Consider the following 22,373-nt stretch of genomic DNA (forward strand, 5'->3'; position numbering starts at 1 on the left):
GATGATGATGATGATGATGATGATGATGATGATGATGGTGATGGTGATGATGATGATGCTCGTCGCACAGACAACAGAGCGACCCCTCCAGTTATGTCCTGGTCATGAACTGCTTCTGGCCAGTAGGCACTTTCAGCATAAACGTTCTTATCGCGTAACCTGGCGGCCGCCAAGTACACATCAACCGTGGACCCAGTTGGATCACGTAGTCATCAGCCACAATTCAAATCTGCCGTTCCTTTTGGGGCACACAGATCACTCAGATCACGGCATGTTGCGTAGACAGTTCGCTTTCCTTCAGACCCTCGCAATTCGACAGGAAGCATACCAATCCACCATAGCTCAGCAGCATCAATCTGAGCTAGCTCAACAACTCTACGGTCAATCACTACTGTACTGGTAGCAAACTCATTGGCGAAGCATTGCAAATTGGGAAAAGCTATTTTAGCGGCGCTCAGTTTTGTTTCGCGATAAAATCAAATCACCACTGGATATTGCCGAGACCACTAGTCCTGATTGATGCCAGGAAGTCCGTGTCAGCAGACAACGAGTGTGACGACGCACGTAAATTCCTCATACACCAAACGATGAAGAGTCTAAGGATAGACAGTTCTTGTGGACATTGTCACCTCGGTAGATGGAGGAGGCTTTGCTACCGGAAGCAGCCATGCCTTATATTAGCTGATACGATCGACTTGCTCTAGAAGGCCAACAGGCAGCGGACGACAAGTGAAACGATAATCAAAATCGTCGACTGGCGGGACACTTCGAAGAACATTTTATGTTGTCTCCTGTAACAACCTCTGCAGATAAGTGATCGAAATCTGAATCTGAATCTGAATTGCTCGTTGGAAGAAGCACGATATATCGATACTGAAACATGAGAAAGCACCAGGACGGTCTGTATCCAGATCGCTTCAAAGAAGGTGGAGAATTAATGGTGGCCTATCTAAAAAATGCTCAGTTATTCCCGTATACACAAAGGATATGTGGAAGCTGTGTACAAACCACCGTGGTTTCGGTCTGGTAGCTGTCTCATCGAAGCTGCTCCGTGGTCCTATTCTTCGAAAGTTGACTGAACGCAGAGAGAAAGACGGATCCGCGAAAACTAATCCGGGTTCCGTCGTGTAAGAGGATGCATCGATCACATTTTTACCTGGTAGATTTTCACATAGTGACTGCTTCCGACAACCAACAATGGTTGTGTTCCTTTACTTGAAAGCTGCCTTTGACTTTGGGGAGCAGAGCGGTGCCCCATAAATTATTGACCGCCGAGTTGAAGGGCCTTTGGTTGGGTGATTGATCGTCGACACCTGTTCTGTGAATTTTGGCAACGTCTGTGGCAGTATCCCGTAAACACACCGATGACCGCTCTGTTGTATTTGCTTATGTCCCAAAAGACAGTAGCTTTGCTACACTCAAGACAGCTTTTACGACGCTTCGAGCTTGTTGTTGTGGCGGGCTCTGAGTTCAGTCGCACACTATACCGTCTACAGTACACCGCGCCTCCAGCGTGCATATACTCAGATTCCAATAATCGAGTTAGATAAGCCCTTTACTGCATTCGAAGCTGGCGGGAACCTATACCAGTTTCGGCGCATTCCATTCGGAGTGACAAACGGACATCAAACAATATCATCAAGGCCGAACAGGTGAAAGACATTCGCTTACATTGATGACGTTGCTGAATATGGCAAAACATGAGGTGAACATGATGATAGGCGTTCCTCCCAAGTCGCTAAAATATACAACATTACATTGAACCGCAAAAAAGCAGCTTTGTAAGCTCTCCAGAGGCATTACAAAACCTGACCGAGGACGCATACGCCCCATGAGAAAACCCCTATTTCCACAGAACGGAAAATCGCAAAGAGCCGTCGGTCCGTTCGCCTACTGTTGACAGCGGCGTTTCCTGACAAAGTTCATCCTTTGGTTAAAAACAAAATATTTTTGCTTCTGGAGTGTGTCCGAAGGGCATTTCAGAATCTCAAGCAAGAATTAGAGAATGTGATGGTCGTTACTTTCGACTATAACATCACTCTCGTCGTCGAAACGGATGCGTCTGACATCGCGATTGGTACATCTACGAGCCAGGGCAACTAGTCGGTCGCCTTTTTCTCCTGGACCTTGACCGCGAGCGAAAAAACATTCCGTTGTCAAAAAAGGGACACGTGCTATCGTCTAAGTGATCCGCAAATGGCGCCACTATCTTTTCGGGAGACATTTCAAACTGATTACGGATCAACGTTTAATAGCAGCTTAAAATCTAGACCAGTGCTGTTGATTTAGATAAGATGCGCTTCGGTCTCAACCCAAAATGCCTATTCGTTGATATAATCGGAAATGTCTTGCAGTCTGTTCAGATCCAGCGTATAACTGCCGTCCGTAAACAACTACAGTATTGGATATCGATGAAACCGACATCCTGTCGCATGAATCAGTCGCCATGAAAAAAGGAGGCAAGCGTTCACTGCGAAACTCTTTTCCTAACTATCGACCCAACAGAACCGGCCACGGTTGCTTCCGTATCTCCACCGGATGCGACGAACAATCAACGGCGCCGTTTTCGCATCCTAGTTCCTAAGTTCCAGCAACTGGCGCTCAATGGAAATTGAGCCCAGCTTACAAGCAACAGGGTCCTGCGGCTTATTCCACTGTAGGAGATAAAAACCTCCAGATGAATCCTCATAATTCCTCCTAGATCCATCAACTGAAGTGATCCGACTAACGTCGTCGGTGTGATATTGAGGTTACCTATAAATGTGTGATCCGAGCTCAAGGAAACTCATTTGGTTAAAGCGCGAACTTGCTGACCGGAAGGTTTGTGGTTCGAACCCAGCCTATGCATGCATACTGCCCCTGTTTAGGCTTGGGCAAGCTGGCGGTATCTCAGCCCTCGTGCCTCTGTCGAGCGGCCTGACAGCCATTCACCGAAAGGTGTTACAGCTGAATCATTATTATTCCCTAGATCTCTATCTGTTGATCAGTGAAGTGGGAGGCCCTGTGGTTGCCGTTTGGCCACACATTCATTAGACACACTGGACTACAGAGTAATACACAATAATGTCCAGTCTATCTAACTTTCCAGGCCTGACTGAAGTTTGACTAACAAATTTTTAGGCGATTCGACCCGTGAGTCAAGAACCGTCTGTTTAATTGTGGAGCTCTTCGGTTCATGGGGATTTTCGATCATAATCACTCGTTCCTCATATAAGGTCTGACTTCAGAGGATTTCCACCCCAATAATTGTGAACTACATAAATTTTTCAAAAGTTCTTATGAGCGCAGTTTATGTGAGTATTTTATACAGCCTACAGTCACTCATCCCTTCGGCCACTCTAAACAGTGTTACTCTCAACTGCTTTTGCTCCTCAGTAAAGCCAGATGTGGCACACCGAATATATGCACAACGTGCATGTTTTTTTCGTCCGCAGGAGATTAACTGGGCTGTATTGCAGCATATGTGCATACATAAGTTTTTGTCTATCTGTTTTACAGCATACTATGCAGTATGCGATGGAACCTGCACCAACAAGTGGGTATCTTTCAAATGGGGACAACACTCCGGAATTTATCAACTTGACCCAGCTAGAAGGACGTCAGTGGAACCAGCTGGATGATGGGACAGTGGAAGTGGTCGATAGAGCACCGAAAAAAGAATACTACCTTAGTCTTCGTCGGCCCATTAATCCAAACATGACTCTGATGGGGACCGGACAACGTAAAGGAAGTTTCTCGGGGTCCTCTGGGCTCGGACCCACCAACGGTGGTGCTAGCGCCTCCTTTGCTGCACCTACAGGTCGATCACCATCACCCGGAGCCACTCTGACCCGAAACTCTAACCCACCGGTAACTAACTTCAAACCGTCCGGTAAAACAATGGATTGTACGGTGGTCATGTTGGATGGCACTCCGCGAGAGTTTCGCATAGATGTGAGTCCTTCGTTTCCCAAATGGAATAGCACCTCAGTAATTGGTTAGAAAATGTTTCGTTAGTACCCCTGTCCGTGATGATGTGTATTTTCACTTTGCAGTCTATTTCGGTGTTTGTATTTTCCACTTTTCGGTGCAGTGTGGCTGAGTTTGCTTCATCCTCTCTTAGTCTGGTTCGGTCACTAGACGTTAATTTATGTTAAGTATGAGGAGTTGGCATAGTCCATGTTGAGGCAGAGCAGTGAGTGATGGCCCTTCGGAACTAGAATTTCAAATGAATCCACAACGTTCCACAAATACGTGTTTATCAGTACCGGAGTTGCTTCAAGGAAGAAGGACGGGACAGCAGTATTCGACCCCTGAGAGACCTTGTGATAAAGATCCTATTTGTTTAAATCAGTCGGTTTTATGGTTTCACGACCAAATGACTTGGTCAGAATTTTCTCCGAGAACAATTTGCACTGAACAGCTGTACAGGTTGCTACAGCGCGTCCAATTTTGCAAAACCAGGGAAAAGTTAGACCGTTCAGACTTTCCCAATCTGAGTATGTTCTCGGGCGTAAGCTATTCAGTCTTCTTCTTTTTGTTTGCTCTGTGTGGTTTCTTCGTTTTGACCACGTGACGTGGTGGTAGTGCTTGATGTTCCTGCTCGCCATATTTTAGTGGTTCATTGCTAACCTGTTCATGATTTTTGCCTTTCATACTGAGTCGATTCTACAGGCACCAGATTTAAGTGCATATCCAAAAGCTTCGACCGGCTCAACGCAGTCGAGCTCGCCAACGTCCAGTTGCTTGAAAAAAAGTCATTCAGGGGCGGTGGCCAGTACACGAGCAGAATAACTGAATGCACTAAGCTCTCGGCCGCACTTTAATCCCCATGTTTCTTATGCTCTGTTGTTCACGACGTTACCGGAACTTCCAATTTCACGAAACATTCCAGTGAACCCTCCAAGAGGTCCACCTTAGTGTCCCACGATACCAGTGCACGATTCTTCTAGAGGAAAAGCCGTACCCTCCGGGTAGTTCAGCTGCTCTGGGAAATTAAATTACCTGCGTGTGATTTCACCTAAAAATCGCATTACTGTATAAAACGACGCACTTTGTCCACCGATTTTTCTGTGTTTGGTTCTCCTTGCTTTGAACTCCCTATACTACTGATAAGTCGGTTTTTCCCCTCATTCCTCTAAAGCGTGCTGCCTATGGTCAACAATTGTTCGAAGCTGTCTGCGCCCATTTGGCTCTGTCCGAGGTAGAGTACTTCGGACTCACCTACTATGATTCGTCCAACACGTGGGTAAGTGATGATGGTCATCTGCCACCTCATGCACCCTACACGTGATCCGTATCCACCTACTCAGTTTTCGAAGCTTCTATCACCGTCTACCGGACTTGTCTTTAGGACAACGACAGCGCTCCTCTTGTTTTGTCGAGTAACCCCTAATTCCACCTTCCGCTTGACTGCACGCACTCCTATAAATCCATTACTCACTCGCCACTTTTTCAACAGTATGTGTGTGTGTTTTGTGTGTTAAATGGCGCTCGTTACTCGGTACTACCCCTCACACAGCTTGCATCTCTACCAATATGCCTCATTTCCTCGTGTCAACCGGTCCAACTTCGATACAGCTCATTAATCTACTCTAAGTGTTTTTAAAGCAGGTTTTCAGGAAATTTGCCTGATCCAACAACACCCCTGACTATCTTCCTCCGATAGATTGACGTGTGCGCGTGTCTCAAAACTGGCATAAACTCTACTACGGTGGAATACGTGTGGGTAGAAAGTGCCTGGATTACTGGCCTAGACTGAAAACCAGCCTCCCATAAAATCGGCCAAGTTTCGAATTCCCATCACCATTAGAAGGCGAGGGAAGTAATGATAGCCATTCGATTTGCCCTTCGAGGAGATCATGGAAGTGAAACGTGAGGACAAACTCACTTCCAGAGTCCTCCCAACGACAACTGCTCATGTCAGAAAGAAGTACAGCACACTGTCTCAGTGCGCTGCTAACTGACTGAGGCACCACAGCTGTTGTCTTGCGGAAGGACCATATTCTTCATTTGAGTAGCATTCCCGGGATGTGGTCGAACATTATGTGATCTGTTCCTGGAAGAGACATCTTGTCCACAGTAAACGGGCTCTCTCACTGTCCACAGTTTGTGAGTATCGGGCCACCGATTTTGCCTGCCGGAAAGCCACCTTCGTCACAGAACCCCTTTTACCCAGTCATTTGCGGAACGGAGACGATCAATCAATCAACGAAGAATGAAAACCCCAACTAGCGAACCCACTGGCATCAGTTACATCCCACTGGGATCCCCCGGACGACACGTGTCAGTGGTTAGTGACCGTAACAGATACGACTGGAAACAACGACTTTGCCGCACGAAAACTGTCGGTGCAGATGTGTAACTATTTCACCCCCCGGTTTTTTTTCAGTAGCAGATAACATCTCGGTTTCAGTGAACAAGGCTGTCCATCGTCTCGGACGCTTTCCGTCGTTCTCGCTATCCTTGGGGACAATCTGTTGTGGCTTCAACCAGGGTAACAAGTGAGATATATGGTGATTTGTGGTGGTCACCTGGTTTCAGTCTGGTTCAGTGCCCTTGTCAAAACAATTCGCCGGTGCAGTAAACGACCAAAGGCACGACATGTCTGTCGGCTGCCACCGTTCCCCAGACATCTGTTGTGAACATATGTGAATGTTGTTGTACAGATGTGTTTACCGTGCAGCTCAGTTTTGCGCGCCGTCATTGTTACCTTTGCAGGTTTTCTTGTATTGCAAGGGCAACAGGCATGGGTTACGACTTGCTGTGCGAGTTAGATCTTTTTGAATCGTAAGAGGTGGTGATCCGGAGCACGAGCGTTGCTGGACTGGCTGCTGCATCAACGCACCTCCGAACAGACGTCATCAGTGTGCTGTTGTTCCCGCAAATCTTCCAATCAGGCTTAATTCGCACGGTTGATCAACCTTTGCTCGTCAGTTCGCTCTGCCACTCAGTGCTTTCCACTCTGTACTTCATACATATCTGTGTTGATCGCCTAAATAAAGACACGTAGTCTCGTGGGAGCAAATCTCTTCTGCTTGTCGACGTACCAGCCAGATGTGAGAAGTTGACTGGTGAATAGGCGACGTCTGTATCACGGTCATTTGTGTCCTCAGTTGTGATTAGCTCGATTGTATGTGTAATTCACTTCAGAATTTGATAAAGAACAGTGAACAAGATTGACAGACCATCTTGGAGGGGTGTATGGAAATCCCGGACGCTGCCGGAAATCTCATCCTGATTTTTGCACGATTCGACCACTGATACTGGGCACTCCCGGATTCTTGGAATGAACGAAGTCGCCGTGAGTTTTGGAGAACTTCCTCCTTGAATCTGAATCAGAAACCACAAATGGGACATTCGTACGGATCAGGCTACCAGGCACCGGGAACCCGTTGTTTAAGACAACAAAATTCATACGAAGCTCCACAGTCAGAGACTAACACTGCCGTTGGGTAGATACTCACAATCGATTGGATGGGAAAGAACAAAATGGAGAGAAATCCACTAAATATCGAAAGGGGCACTCCTCAAGGAAAGTTGAAAATCATGCGGACGAAAGTTTGTCTTGATATGTGACAGGCTTCTTTAACATCCAACGAGAACCATCGCCTGTTGTCCAACCAGGTGGACACCCATGCTAAGTATTTCGTAATGCACTACTCATAAGGTTGCTGGAAATTCGTCGACGGGAGATTCAGTTGGGTTCCAGGTGATTACCCTCGCAAAACCCAAATTATTTGCAAATGAGTGTATTTCACTGGTTTGAGGTTGTTTTGTTTTCAACGACATAGGTGGAGGTTATCCATGGACCGTCTCTTTTTCATCTGCACCCATCTGATCGATGTATGGTCAATAATACCCGATAATAGAGCCGTGAACTCGATATCTGGAGCACAGTCGTCTAGCTCTGGGGAGGTAACGATCACCTTGGAGCAGGAAGATGAAGTATCTCTGAGGGGTTGGTCCCCCGAGCGTGTTGATAGTTGTCCGCTGTCTTGTTTCTCGGTCTTAGGACCAATTGCTAAGACAATGTTTACGATGGTTCATTTCTGTTTGTTCACCCAGTTGTACAATCCCCTGTTTTGTTTTCCACCCGGCAGTTCTGGTTGAATATGCGTAAAAAGATTGCCAAACAACTCCCAAGTAAGTCAGTGTGGTGATTTGTAGACCTCTGCGTTTTCCTAACGCTTTGTTGTAACGCTTATTTTCTTACGCTTGTTTACATTCCGATGGTCGTCTGTCTGCGGCTGTAATCAACCACTGTTTTACTCATTGCTAATTTTCTTCTGGGGGGGGGGTGTTGCACTATTTTTTCGGTCGCTGCTGAGGTTCGGGTGACTGTGCACTTGACAAACGCAGGCAACCGCCTTTTGTGCTGAAGCGTCGAAATTTGGTTTTATGACTGGACGGTCGTTGCGACCAGGAGAAAGGTACCATTGCGCGTCGTATTTGCGTGAGACTCGTGAACGTCTCTCTCTCTCCTAGTCTGCCGAGTGCATTCGGAAAAGTAATCAATTCGCTGAGTCATGCCACTAGCTCAACGGGTATGCAAACTGAGTCAAGCGGAAGACTCGTGTATGCGCGCCCCGTCATTACGTGTTGTGCGGGTGGCCATTCCTGCGGCTCAAATTTTGAAACAGGCCGTGACTAGTCCCTTAAAAGCAATTCTACTGTGGGTTTGTCGGCACCAGCGTGACACTTGGTCGTCGAATAGGTGGCTTGGCGAACAGTCACCTGATGTACAATTAACGCACACAATGTTTCGATATCAGCTTCACACTCTGCCCCGACAAGACGTGGCGCAGACCGCGCGGTCATACATGAAGCATAATAGCTGAACCCACGTCTGCACTGAAGCTACGTCTTGGTGGGCTCTCGTTTGATCTTGATCAAGCTGGATCGCGTGTTGTGGCGTGGTTTTACCATGTAGCATCTGATCCAGGGCAAAATCCGGGCCAATATAGATCACAAGTAATATCTGAGTTCGGGGGCGATCGAGGCTACCCTGTCGAGCGTAACTCAGCACAGCCGCCGTACACCTAAGTGATTCCCTTCAGTAATGAGTAATAAGGATCGTTCAAGTTACTGACCACAGGAGCAGTGCCATCATTCCTCAAGGGTGGTTTTGTAACCAGATTTCGCACCCATCACTCGTTTTAACCCGATTGATTCGATTCGGTCCGATTTCATCGTGGGTTTTATCTAATTTCACTAATAATAAGACGTAATAAGCTCAAGATGGGCGAACTGTTCGCATCAGACTCTAGCATCTCGACTGCTTCTGTCCGATCTTGGGTAACCTGACAGTATCTCAGCCATTGTGCTTCTTTCGGATGAGGTATGGTCAATAATACCCGATAATAGAGCCGTGAACTCGATATCTGGAGCACAGTCGTCTAGCTCTGGGGAGGTAACGATCACCTTGGAGCAGGAAGATGAAGTATCTCTGAGGGGTTGGTCCCCCGAGCGTGTTGATAGTTGTCCGCTGTCTTGTTTCTCGGTCTTAGGACCAGTTGCTAAGAAAATGTTTCCGATGGTTCATTTCTGTTTGTTCACCCAGTTGTACAATCCTCTGTTTTGTTTTCCACCCGGCAGTTCTGGTTGAATATGCGTAAAAAGATTGCCAAACAACTCCCAAGTAAGTCGGTGTGGTGATTTCGTAGACCAGTACGTTTCCCTAATGCTTTGTTATAACGCGTATTTTCTTACACTTGTTTACATTCCGATGGTCGTCTGTCTGCGGCTTTAATCAACCGCTGTTTTGCTCATTGCTAATTTCCTTCTGGGGGGAGTGTTCCACTCTTTTTTCGGTCGCTGCTCAGGTTCGGGTGACTGTGCAATTGACAAACGCAGGCAACCGCCGTTTGTGCTGAAGCGCTCAAATGTGGTTTTATGACCGAACAGTTGTTGCGACCAGGAGAAAGGTACCATTGAGCGTCGTATTTGCTTGAGACTCGTGAATGTCTCTCTCTCTCTCTCTCTATTAGTCTGCCGAGTGCATTCGGAAGAGTAAACAATTCGCTGAGTCATGCTCAACGGGTATGCGAACTGAGTCAAGCGGAAGACTCGTGTATGCGCGCCTCGACATTACGTGTTGTGCGGGTGGCCATTCCTGCGGCTCAAATTTTGAAACAGGCCGTGACTAGTCCCTTAAAAGCAATTCTACTGTGGGTTTGTCGGCACCAGCGTGACACTTGGTCGTCGAATAGGTGGCTTGGCGAACAGTCACCTGATGTACAATTAACGCACACAATGTTTCGATATCAGCTTCACACTCTGCCCCGACAAGACGTGGCGCAGACCGCGCGGTCATACATGAAGCATAATAGCTGAACCCACGTCTGCACTGAAGCTACGTCTTGGTGGGCTCTCGTTTGATCTTGATCAAGCTGGATCGCGTGTTGTGGCGTGGTTTTACCAAGCAGCATCTGATCCAGTGCAAAATCCGGGCAGATATCGATCACAAGTGATGTTTGAGTTCAGGGGCGATCGAGGCTACCCTGTCGAGCGTAACTCAGCACAGCCGCCGTACACCTAAGTGATTCCCTTCAGTAATGAGTAATAAGGATCGTTCAAGTTACTGACCACAGGAGCAGTGCCATCATTCCTCAAGGGTGGTTTTGTAACCAGATTTCGCACCCATCACTCGTTTTAACCCGATTGATTTGATTGGGTTCGATTTCAGCGTGGGTTTTGTCTAATTTCACTACTAATAAGACGTAATAAGCTTAAGATGGGCGAACTGTTCGCATCAGACTCTAGCATCTCGACTGCTTCTGTCCGATCTTGGGTAACCTGACAGTATCTCAGCCATTGTGCTTCTTTCGGATGGCACACGAACTAGGCACCGAAAGGGTGTTACAGCTGAACAGCTGCGACCATACGGACTATACGCGCATCATTTGTGGACAGTGAAGTGGTTTTTAGCGATGCTTTTGGAGGATGTGAGAAGCATCGATCTATAGGTGCGTGGACGGTGATGTCAATGAAAGGTTTTTTTCGGTCCGTTTGCCTGCTTCGACTCAGCAAAGTCCTAAAACAGCCGAAACAGAAGTAAACTGTACTGTCTGAGGTTTGGATCGATACAGTTAGGTTAACCGATTGTTTTATCTGGTAAAAGTTGTCCGTTTAAATAATCCCAGGGCGAGTATTCGAAAAAAACAGTCTACCCGGGCTATCTGTCATTTGACACGTAATCAGGAAACTCCGTCTTGGTGGTATCTCTTCCAGTGTACCGAGTCTCCGAGACTTAATGCCAACAGTTGCATTTTCGTATTGCGTGCTGGAGGCTTATCCACCTCGAAAACCGAAAACGTAAAAGACGCAATTGTGAACCATACGGAATTTTCCTAAACACGTAAAATTCTGTACTGTTCTAGGTGGACCGCGTTAGCCGTGTTGACTGCCTACGAGGATTTCGCTTTTAACGTTTTTAACCACTCAGTTCGCCGTTTCAATCGCCTTATCGCTGCTGTTGTTGACCAGCTTATGCTTGTTTGTCCATCTGTCTGTGTGCGTCCGTCACCTTTTCTCGGATTCCACGCGTTTACGGAGTGCTGTGTGGAACCTAACCCAATAGATTCCCAACTTTATTTGTAGCACACCATCTCTGTACTTCTATTCTCTTCTGCCAGACGGTGTAGTCGGTCAAAATACTGTTTTATTGGTCTGAAGTTTTCAGTATGTCTGAAACGACATTTGGTACGTCTGACCTGGCCTGAAAGCGACGCCTTTTTTCCCTATCTATCTGACTGTCATAATAACCCGTACTCTGTGAAAAGTTTCATTTCAATTCTACTTGGAAAACTTCTTCCGGTGTGTGTTCCCCAACCAGTTTGCAATAGGAAATGTGGAATTCGCGGAATATGATTGCTTCTTACGATGCGTGTTCCCCAACCGGTTTGCAGTGGGAAATGTGGAATTCGCGGAATATGATTGTAAGTTATGAAGTAAAGTAGATGTTCGTCACCGTGTGTGGGTGGATTTGTTGGCTTTGTAGACGCAGACACGGTGCCTCTTATTAGTGGACGAAATGGTTCGCCGTAAACGTCACTCCGGCACACACACACACACCCTAACTCCTGCTGTTTGTGAACGAGTGCGTGCTATACGATAAGATCTTCGACTGATCGACAAACGGATGCACCAAGACGGTGTCCGGGTGTGTCGTTTTTTTCTTTAATCGAACAGCATTTCAAGGCAATCCATGTGTCAGCAGTTTTGGACAGCTCGTAGACCCTTCCAGACTGGAACGTCGAACAAGATACACTGTTCCCCCAGTCAGTGGGAGCGGAAGTAAAGGCTCCTTCCTAGTTTCTGGCTGTACAAAACCACGTGTGTAATTGCCAGAAGGTGCGAGTTGACAGTCACTTTCAAGGTGATCGAATCTATACTGTTCAGTTTACGTTTACTCGCTCAGGGTATACATGACCAGTGGTCAAACAACTCACTGCAGAGCGAGGATGAACAGGGACTGATTTGCGAACATCAGTGTTCCGTGTGTGTTGTTTTTGTCAAAGACAACATCACGGCTGGATTGGATTCCACTTGGAGAATTTAGAAACCCCAGGACATCGGTATTCTACGTTTGAAAATTCTGGCGTATTTTCCTTTATCTCTAGGTCTTTCGCATGTATTTCAATGATCGTCCGTGCAAATCTCGTGTGTTGGTTCGCCGTGTCGCTCCAGCACACACACACACACACCTTAACTCCTGCTGTTTGTGAACGAGTGCGTGCTATACGATAAGATCTTCGACTGATCGACAAACGGATGCACCAAGACGGTGTCCGGGTGTGTCGTTTTTTTTTTTAAATCGGACAGCATTTCAAGGCAATCCATGTGTCAGCAGTTTTGGACAGCTCGTAGACCCTTCCAGACTGGAACGTCGAACAAGATACACTGTTCCCCCAGTCAGTGGGAGCGGAAGTAAAGGCTCCTTCCTAGTTTCTGGCTGTACAAAACCACGTGTGTAATTGCCAGAAGGTGCGAGTTGACAGTCACTTTCAAGGTGATCGAATCTATACTGTTCAATTTACGTTTACTCGCTCAGGGTATACATGACCAGTGGTCAAACAACTCACTGCAGAGCGAGGATGAACAGGGACTGATTTGCGAACATCAGTGTTCCGTGTGTGTTGTTTTTGTCAAAGACAACATCACGGCTGGATTGGATTCCACTTAGAGAATTTAGAAACCACAGGACATCGGTTTTCTACTGTTTGAAAATTCTAGCGTATTTTCCTTTATCTCTAAGTCTTTCGCATGTATCTCAATGATCGTCCCTGCAAATCTCGTGTGTTGCATAATTGAGAACCAGGCGATGATAAGCTGCTGCAAACAGCTGATTTGTCCCTTGGTGTTAAATCAGCTTTCACGATTACTGGCTGTTAACACGTGATTGGAAACAAATCAGGCTATTTTGTAATGCACTACTCATAAGGTTGCTGAAAACTCCTTGACAGCCCAGCAACCTTATGAGCAGTGCATTACAAAATATATTGGGTATCGCGATATCTCGAATATCGTAGCGATTGAGATATGAGGCGGCCTCGTGCAGCGCATTCAGTTGCCTGAGAACATCACAAACGAGAGATTCAGCTGGTTTCCAGGTGAGTCTCTCGAAAAACCAAATTAGCTTGCAAATGAGTGTATGTTCGCTAAAATCAGGCTATTCTCTAAGTGAGTCGTATTTCGGTTCTGATTCGTTCTGTTGTGGTAGCGTGCGAGATGGAACGAGCCCTGGAGTTCTTCTTCCACATTCATTTGGTCACCAAGCCTGTTGGGAACCGTGATCGACTGATTGACTTCATGTTTCCATGGGGAGTCTGAACTGTGGTTTCCCCAAAGAACGTGAACCAATGTGGATGCGGGATGACACCGTTTCTCACTTTCGCCACATCTTTTGTCTACTTCCTGCTCACCCTGATCGTCCGGTACAGAGTGACCACTGAATGCCAGCTGAGCAGATTAATGGAATTCTTAAATCCGGCGGAGTTCTAAACTTGAAGCCTTGATTTCCTACATAGAAGTTAGGCAAACATCGTTTTGGTGTTCTTCAAATCAGGAAAAACACATCATCGTCATTGTCAGCTGTAACAACCGCGTACTCGTCGTACAGTGGTTGTAGCTGCCGCAGTTTCGTTCACCGATGATTTTGGGGGAGGAGTAGTTAGCTGCACATTGCAGACAGGAGATGATAAACTGGTGCATAAATCCAGCACTGTCAGTGGGCTGTCAAGTGGGGAAATCGGGAAGGGAGCTGTGCATTGAGTGCCATTGAGGGCGCGACTGGGCCATGTCTGACAATGTCTCCAGCCACTGATGTGGACCGTCTCGGAGTCCTCATCCAGGAAGCCAGCAGTGACCAGCACAGCTGAATTTACTGCTAATGGCTTTCATACTTCGCTGCCAAATCATTGTTTGACCGTTTCTGGCTCTCTTCCACCCTTCACGTGGTTGTGCGAGCTTCGGGGTGGTGGAGTGTTCCTCCCTTGGGGAAAAAGACGGGAGCCTATGCGTTCAGGGGCCTTTGAAACCACCCTAACTGAGCATTCTGTTTCAGAGTAGCTGCTCCGGGTAGTTGCTGATTTTACTAGCTCATCACGGATCTTATCAACCATGTAAACAGGAAACCGTCTGCTCGTCACTAGAGCATTTCACGTGCCACAATGTTTACAGCAGCGTACCACATGAGTTCCAGGAATACCATTCAACATTCGCTTTGACACATGTTGCCCTATCCTCACTTGTACACCGTCTTCCTGATCAACTACCATTGCTGTCCAATCTGTTTTTGATGCAGCTACACCAACCCATCTGCCTAGTGTGTATGTCCCTTGTTTTCCATTAGTGTTGCTGTTTTTCATATTGTTCCTACTTTCTTCGAAGATTCTCGTCTTGAGTACGCTTTGTACCAATAACTGTGTCCCATCTCTCCCACACTCTTACAGAGAATGAGTGGCGTTGTGAGTTTCAAGTTCGATTCTATCCCTACGATATCGATGGGATCAAGGAAGACCTGACGCGATACTATCTATGCCTTCAGGTCAGACAGGACCTTGTTAGCGGACAGTAAGTCCTCCCCGCCCCCTCCCCTCCCACACACACAATCCAAGCCTTGTTCCACAGATTTGTTGTGTTTGTTCCCATGGTCCAGCTCGAGCTGTCCGAGCATTTCTTTAGGACGAATCCCTCAATTTTAGCATTTGTCGACCGCGTTATGAAGCTTCTCTGGTGGTTACCACTCCGTTTTTTGTTCACGACAGCCTCTCTCTGGTCCTTACACAGTCTGATCTAGGCAGTCTGGGGGATTCAGAACCCCAGTGAGATGACCCAAGTGGTTAGATCGCGAATTTACTGACCGGAAGGTCCGTGGTTCGAACTCGCTCACTGCCTCTCGATTCCCCCTGTCTAGGCTTGGGCAACTTGACAGTATCCCAGCCCTCGTGCAACCTTCGGGTGGCATAGCAGTTAGGCACCGAAAGGGTGCTACAGCTGAACGATTCTTTTACTATGTCTATCTATACTTCATGCATCCGCAATAGAGAGTTTATGGTCCAAGAACAATGGTCGTTACGCATTGCAACCAGTAATTTGAGTTCCCTGGCACTATTTGATTACTGAGTGAACAGGTGAGCAAGAATCTCTGCACATCTTGGCGCGGCGATGGAATGTAAACGTACAGACCAACCGTATTCGGACAAATGTTCGATCGGTTGCATCAAACAGCTTGTCTCCCATAAAACGATCCTGTCCACTTATGGCTGATTAGATCATGCCTTTTGGGTCTTCCATTTACCTTAGCCTCAAATTTCTCTATTTTCTCGAAACGGTTTATTTTTGTTAAACGTCTGCATCTTATTTTGCTCTGCTTCACTTACCAACGACCAGTCTCCCTAGGTATAGACGTAATATACTACTCATGCGGTCGCTGAAAATTCTTCGACAACACAACACGACTGATCTCGCGTTTCTTGGGACTCATCAGGTAGACACAAGTCTCCTGCAAAACCAAATTGCTTTGCAGATGAGACTATGACTTATTATCTCGACTTGGATATGGTACTCATAAGGTTGCTGAGAACTCCTCGACAGTGTATCTCTTGTATCGTCCTTCTTGGAGCGGTCCCCGAGTTACCGCTAACCATATGTCCGGCTTTCATTCATCTATCAGATTCCTTGGTTTACGAATCACCCCTCAGGATCGACGCTTATTTGGTTCCATCTTTTGTGGCTTTTAGTCCTCCGCAGAGGAGGTGATCACGTCAGAACAGCACAAGCGTCAGACTGGATGTGAAGTTTCCATTACGCGACACATCCGAGAATAGTGTTATTCGGACAGATTTGTACAGTATATCTTTGTAATGTACTACTCATAAGGTTGCTGAAAATCTGTCGACAGCCCGCGACTGGTTTCGCCCTTTTTGGGGGCTTATCAGGTAGGCGCAGTCTCCGGGTTTCCGTCAACCTTATGTTCTACTTGAGAACATCACAAACAAGAGATTCAGCTGGGTTCCAGGTGAGTCTCTCGAAAAAAAAGCGAATTAGTTTACAACTGAGTGTATATTCGCATATTTGAGCAGTTTTCGAACCCATTCCCCTACGTAAACCGTATCCAGGCTACCCTCGGAACTTTTGTGTTTTCGAGCCTCCCCTTGTGGGACGCTTCTCATTTTTTCCTTGTTTCTCCACTTTTAATCGCCACTCTTCCCATTTCGCATTTATTCTCCGACCAGTCATGCGAGTGATTCCATCGATTTTCCATGTGCAAAAGGCTTGCGTTAAATGAAGCCACTTAGTGTCAAACAATTGATGGACTGAGCCAGGTAGATGCAGAGCGTACCTGTGAACTGTTGTTGAACTGCTGTTCAAGTGCTCTGAGAGCTCACTTACCGGACATGTTTGTTTGCAACGAAGCACTCCAAGGTGAACAATTAGCCAGTGACCTCAGCGATCAACTGGTGTCAGGGTCCTTGTTGGATGGGCGTCAGTCAAATGATTTTTTATCTGTTTGTCACACTTGAGTCGTGTGAAACGCGTTTGTATGGCATCCATACTTCTGTGTGTGTACGTTGACGTGGATCAAGTTGCTTCTCACTTGCTATGTGAGGTAGCCATTGGTAGGAATTCGTAATGCGTGTGCACGTACGCACTATGCGAAGCATTCCGCAATTCGTGGTATCCAAATTGAACTCAAACCATAAATATTCATCAAAATTTGCTTGTCCGGGAAAGAGGCCATCACACGAATTGGTGTATAGAATACGATAAATCCGGTTGCTGCTCACTGTTCCGTTTTATGGTCGCTTGTTTCTGCCTCGGTAGGAAGGATGTGACTTGCTTTCTGCACCCTTTTCCCCGGTAGCAACGACGGCGATAGTCAATCGATGCAGCACTACACACTGTGTATTCAATACGTATTTATGTATCGAGCATAAATTTGCGTTTTGATATCAAGTCGGTCCGCATCCCTGATTGCCGAGCTTCTGCTGTGTTGTCTCGAAGTAGCTCAATGGTTAAGCTGGCCGGGAGGTTCGAACCCAACCGGAGCCCTCGGCTGCTTTTGTTTAGGCTTGGGTAACCTGACAGTAACTCAGCCCTCAGACTTTCCTCAGTAGGTATGGCATCGAAAAGTTGTTACAGCTGAACAAATGTTTTTATCTGTCATCGAGGTTTACTCATTGTTACGTTTCCCCGAAACAGGTTACCTTGTTCCTTCATGGTCTACTGTCTGCTGGGCGCTTACATCATCCAATCGGAAGCCGGTGATCATGACCCTGCACAGCATGTGGGCATTAAATACATACAAGACCATCCTTTTGCGCCTCATGTCCTGCAAACTCCGGAAATGTTGGAGCGGATGGTGCAGCTTCACAAACTCCATCGGTAAGTCCATGAGTTGCTGAAGTCTCAGTGGTCGTAGCGATCTGAACAACCGGTCCCTACTTTTCCGCCATCGTCCCTCTGGTGTCATTGTTAGTACAGCTCATGTATAGTTATAATGAACGAAGAGATCCGCTGGACAGACTTCAGTCCACTCCAGCATAGTGCATTTTTCGATTCATCCCCCATCTACACATGCCTTACTAGTGATCCCGTCCCATTTTAGCGGAAAAACTCCACAAGAAGCCGATCGTTTGTTCCTTCAGAACGCGCGATGCCTCGCTCTGTATGGGGTTGACCTTCACAAAGTAAAGGTATGTTCAGTGAGTCTGTCTTGCTGAAATTTGTGCGTTTTGCCATCACATTAGCGCAGCTCGCGTAGGGCTGTAAGGTTGGCCTTAACAAATTAAGGGTACGTTCAGTGGGCCTCTCTATCTTGAAGTCGTCAAGTTACCATTGATCGTTTTCACTACTCATTCGAGAGGGCCACGTTGAGTTGCGCGCGAAACCCCGAAAGTCAGCTCGTTCAAATGCGGTAATATGAATACAATAATAAAGCAACAAAATTGTACAAACCTGGAATCGTGGGATGACGCCAGCTTCTACACACCAGTTTAAAAACCGCTAATTCCAAATTGGTTCCCATACAGATAGGAAACGTTATGCCTACCCGAATTTGACATCTACTCAAGATAAACGGCCACAAGATGACCAAGCCCATGTAGTTATACTAGACTGGGCGCGTGGTAACCGTCAAGAGCGGCTCAACTTTAGGTCACAGCAAGAAAGGGGGTATAGAAGCATAAAAGGAAGAACAAACTCGGAAATACACAATGAGAATACAACAAAAAGAATCAACACCAAACCCCAGAGCCGTCATGGCATTTCCTAATCTAGTAGCTCCATGCGCCGCATGCAAGAAATGAAATAAACCGAAAATGGCACTATTGCTCTAGCTGATAACGCTTCTTTCATGCACCTGGGGTGTTTGAACAGCTAGTTATCTTCTACTCCCAGCACGCGGATGTGACGTACATCATGCCTAACCTTAGCAGATATAGTCGCTACTAACAATTGCCGAATACGACCATCACTTTCGAGCTGGGCCCCCACTGTGATGTCTGAAACCACTCTCGTGATCTCCATGATTGGAGCAACCACGACCTTTGCCAGTGGCTCCCGTCGGGGAGAAAAGCTCCGACCCCCCTCCATTATGGGCCACGGTCTCTTCTGTCTTGGCTTCAAAACTCACTTTTGGATGGTTTTTTCACCGGTACCTCTTCATGGCTGAAATCCTTTGTCCCCTCGTCTTCTGATCCAGCGCTCTCATCTTCCCCATCGTCGTCATCATTTTCTTCCCCCTCTTCAGAACCTTTAACGACTTCAGGGGTAACCCCAGATTTTCGAATGGTATGGTCGTTGTACTATGGATTGCCACCGTGCTGAAATGTACCATATGCTTTTCCGTGCGTTTGCTCTTTTTACCCTTCAAATCCAGTTCCCCTGAGAACCTGAAACTGTTTCCTTCTTGTTGGGAATTGCGCATATTACTTCTCCTGATCAAACATAGCATCCCCAGACCACAAAATGTATAAGCATGCAGCTGTTGAGATACCAGTGACTAGAACACTGTCTTCCAAATACTCGTACCCTGCCTGAATCACCTGAGTTTAGATAGTCTTACACTTGTTCAACTGAATGAGTTTTAGTCTTTACTGTCCTAGTTTTTTGCGTCGATGTGATCAGCTAAAAATCCAGTCTTTAGGTGCATAAACCTTGACAAGCCGAGTCGGTTTGCTTTGGTTCGATAAGCTACCCGCCTCGCATCCGCACGAGCATGGCAAAAACGACTGCACGAAAGCGGCGAGTTCAATCTTGGCAGTCGTGTATCGAGACCGCTCTGTAGGGGTTCAGGGCATATTGCGAAGTATGGCAGCCTATTTAACTCTAGTTTATTGGGTCGGTTGACCGTTTCTATCGGAAGAAAGTCATGTGTTCGAGAGAGACTCCACTGAATCTCTCGTTTATGATATTCTACAACTGAATGTGCTGCACACAGACCGCCTCATGTTTCAGTTGGCACGATATTCGAGATATCCCAGTATGTTTTCATAAAGGAAACTACTCACAGGGTTGGGGGCGAGATGACCCAAGTGGTCAGAAGGCGAATTTACTGACCGGAAGGTCCGTGGTTCGAATCCGACCTCTGCCTCTCGACGTCCCCTGTGTAGGCTTGGGCAACCTGATAGTATCCCAGCCCTCGTGCAACCTTCAGGTGGCATGGCAGTTAGGCACCGAAAGGGTGCTACAGCTGAACAATTTAATCGCAAGGTTGCTGAGTCAAAGAGTTTTCAGCAACCTTGTGAGTAGTTTCCTTACTGAAAAGTCATGTGTTATTCAGCGCATCTTGACCACTCTGCCTAAATGGCAAGTCTATCCCAGTCACTGCCTTTGGTGAGTTTCAACCTACTCTCGGGACTATTTTGGTGTAAAGTTATGCTTGTCGTTTCGAAGGTATTGAGATGGAGAGATGGTGAGATTCAGTTTGTTAGCTTTCACTTTGCAAATCAAACTTTCCTGGCGTCCGATAGGAGGTATTTTTAGTTCACCATCTCACCTGTCATCGTCAGGCTTCAGGTTCCCTCAGTTCGAACCTTTGTCTCCTCGAGTGGCGGCGGGTCGAGCAGAGCCTGTTTGCAACAGGCGCCTAGATGGATCATTTGTGGGACGAAACGGATCTCATTTCCCACTGGTGAACAAAGACACAATCTCCTGATTGATTCCCCCTTTCCTCCTACTCACACACACCCTCCTCCGTACCCCGTTCGATTTGTGAAGGAAACCGACTAATTTATGGCAACCAGTAAGACGACAAAACGTTGTTATCCACCCTCCGAATGATTGTGTCTCTTGTTCCGCGTTCGTTACAAGAGACACTGTTAACCACAACAGCAACAACAGTGGACAAGAAACAACAATAACAACAACGACAACCAGTACGGCATTTTTCCGCTTTCAAACAAGTATCGTTGGGTAATCAACACACCGATGACGGGGTGTGTGTGGAAGATACCGCTGAGCGTAGTGTTTTCGGAACCGCGGTATTGTTCATTTGCTACACACATACATGCATACATACGCCAAGGCTACCAGCAGGTGACACATTCCATTATCGTAAGATTTATGCAATGAAGATTGGAAGCCGCTAGAAAAGATACTTCCAAATGCAGACGTCTCCGACCATGTTCCATTTGTGCCCTGTGTAGCTAGCTCTATCGCATCATCTTGTGCGCATACGGTTTTCTCATTGCACTTCATTGTACACCATCGTTTAGTCATACATCACTTTTATCAACAATCAAAGCTGAACGTGGGTGCGAAGCTAAACTCGCACACATTCGGCTGTCTTCGCTCGGCGTTCAGATCGTCGATCTAGGTTCCACTTAGACTGTTGGGTTCGCGTAGTACGTTCGGCCACTTGTTTTCCAACGTAAATACGTGTATACACACGCCCGGTGAACAACGAGTCACATCGACCTTGTCTGTATGGTATTTCGCACCAGTTCGAAAGGACCGCCCCGACTGTGCGCGCTCGTGCACCCGCTCCGTCCAACTCACTGTGTCTGCCCAGTTGACAGCGTTCGGAAAAAAGAAACGACCGTGTCTTTGTCACCGTCCTTGGTGTTGTTGTTGTTGTTCTTTGTACGTGAAATGTTTGTTTAGGTTTGTTTACCTTGGTCATTCGAACTGTGTGCACATACTTGCGGGCGCCTACACGGTTCGGCAGCTGCGCACGACCCCTGGAGGAGGGTGTAGTACGCAATATCCACTTAATATATAGAGTGCACCAGTCCGTGGTCTATCCGCGTTTTTTCTCGACGGAACGAACGGCGCGAACTGGTCCGACAACTGGAATCCAAAGAATCCGAAATAGTGCGAAGTATGGAGCTCGAATGAGGCTTCATAACGCATTTGGACGTATGGTCAGTTCGAACTTGTAGTCTCAATCATCCGCGAACTTCCAAGGTTTTCATGATAGAACGGCCCGTTACTCGGCTCTCTTGCTGGTGTAGTCCTCACAGATTCGATGAGTACCTGAAGCACTCGGTTCCGTAAAGTGCCGTTGGGCAAATACGTCAAGAGTATCGAACCACCAAACTCAACGCAACGGGTCCGCCGGTCTTCCGAATTGCGGTCAGTCGGTCGACTTCTGGTGGTCCAAAGTCAACTGGGTGCATAATCGGCCCGTTCTGACTTGAATACCCCATTTTCAATCAAAGGGACACATAACGGGCGCTTCCTCGTTGTCTTTCGGTCGAACTAGGTCAGCCAACCCTTGTCGAAGTTCTACATACATAGTTGTCTTACTGAGTGACAGTGGTGTGACCACAACTTGACGGTGCAAACAATATTAAATAATCGAAATAGTTCGGCCTCATGGCTTGGCATGCGCTTCTCATCGGCAAATGCTACTCTAAGACTGGGTGGGCTCGGAACCTAACCTCATG

General features: G+C 46.9%; 1 protein-coding gene across 1 annotated transcript in view; it reads left to right on the forward strand.

Moving 5' to 3' along the window:
- Positions 1–3,498: 3,498 nt before the first annotated feature.
- The window catches only part of T265_14822 (hypothetical protein), a gene marked incomplete at both ends in the record, with an annotated part of 63,586 nt that continues 44,711 nt past the window's right edge, over positions 3,499–22,373 (forward strand). The window contains 6 exons of the mRNA XM_009175439.1: positions 3,499–3,933; positions 5,123–5,227; positions 8,082–8,124; positions 14,934–15,054; positions 17,686–17,868; positions 18,092–18,179. Coding sequence (XP_009173703.1) covers positions 3,505–3,933; positions 5,123–5,227; positions 8,082–8,124; positions 14,934–15,054; positions 17,686–17,868; positions 18,092–18,179 — 969 coding nt within the window. The remainder of the gene's footprint in view (positions 3,934–5,122; positions 5,228–8,081; positions 8,125–14,933; positions 15,055–17,685; positions 17,869–18,091; positions 18,180–22,373) is intronic.

The sequence above is a fragment of the Opisthorchis viverrini genome, assembly GCF_000715545.1.
Source record: "Opisthorchis viverrini unplaced genomic scaffold opera_v5_272, whole genome shotgun sequence".
Classification (NCBI taxonomy): domain Eukaryota; kingdom Metazoa; phylum Platyhelminthes; class Trematoda; order Opisthorchiida; family Opisthorchiidae; genus Opisthorchis; species Opisthorchis viverrini.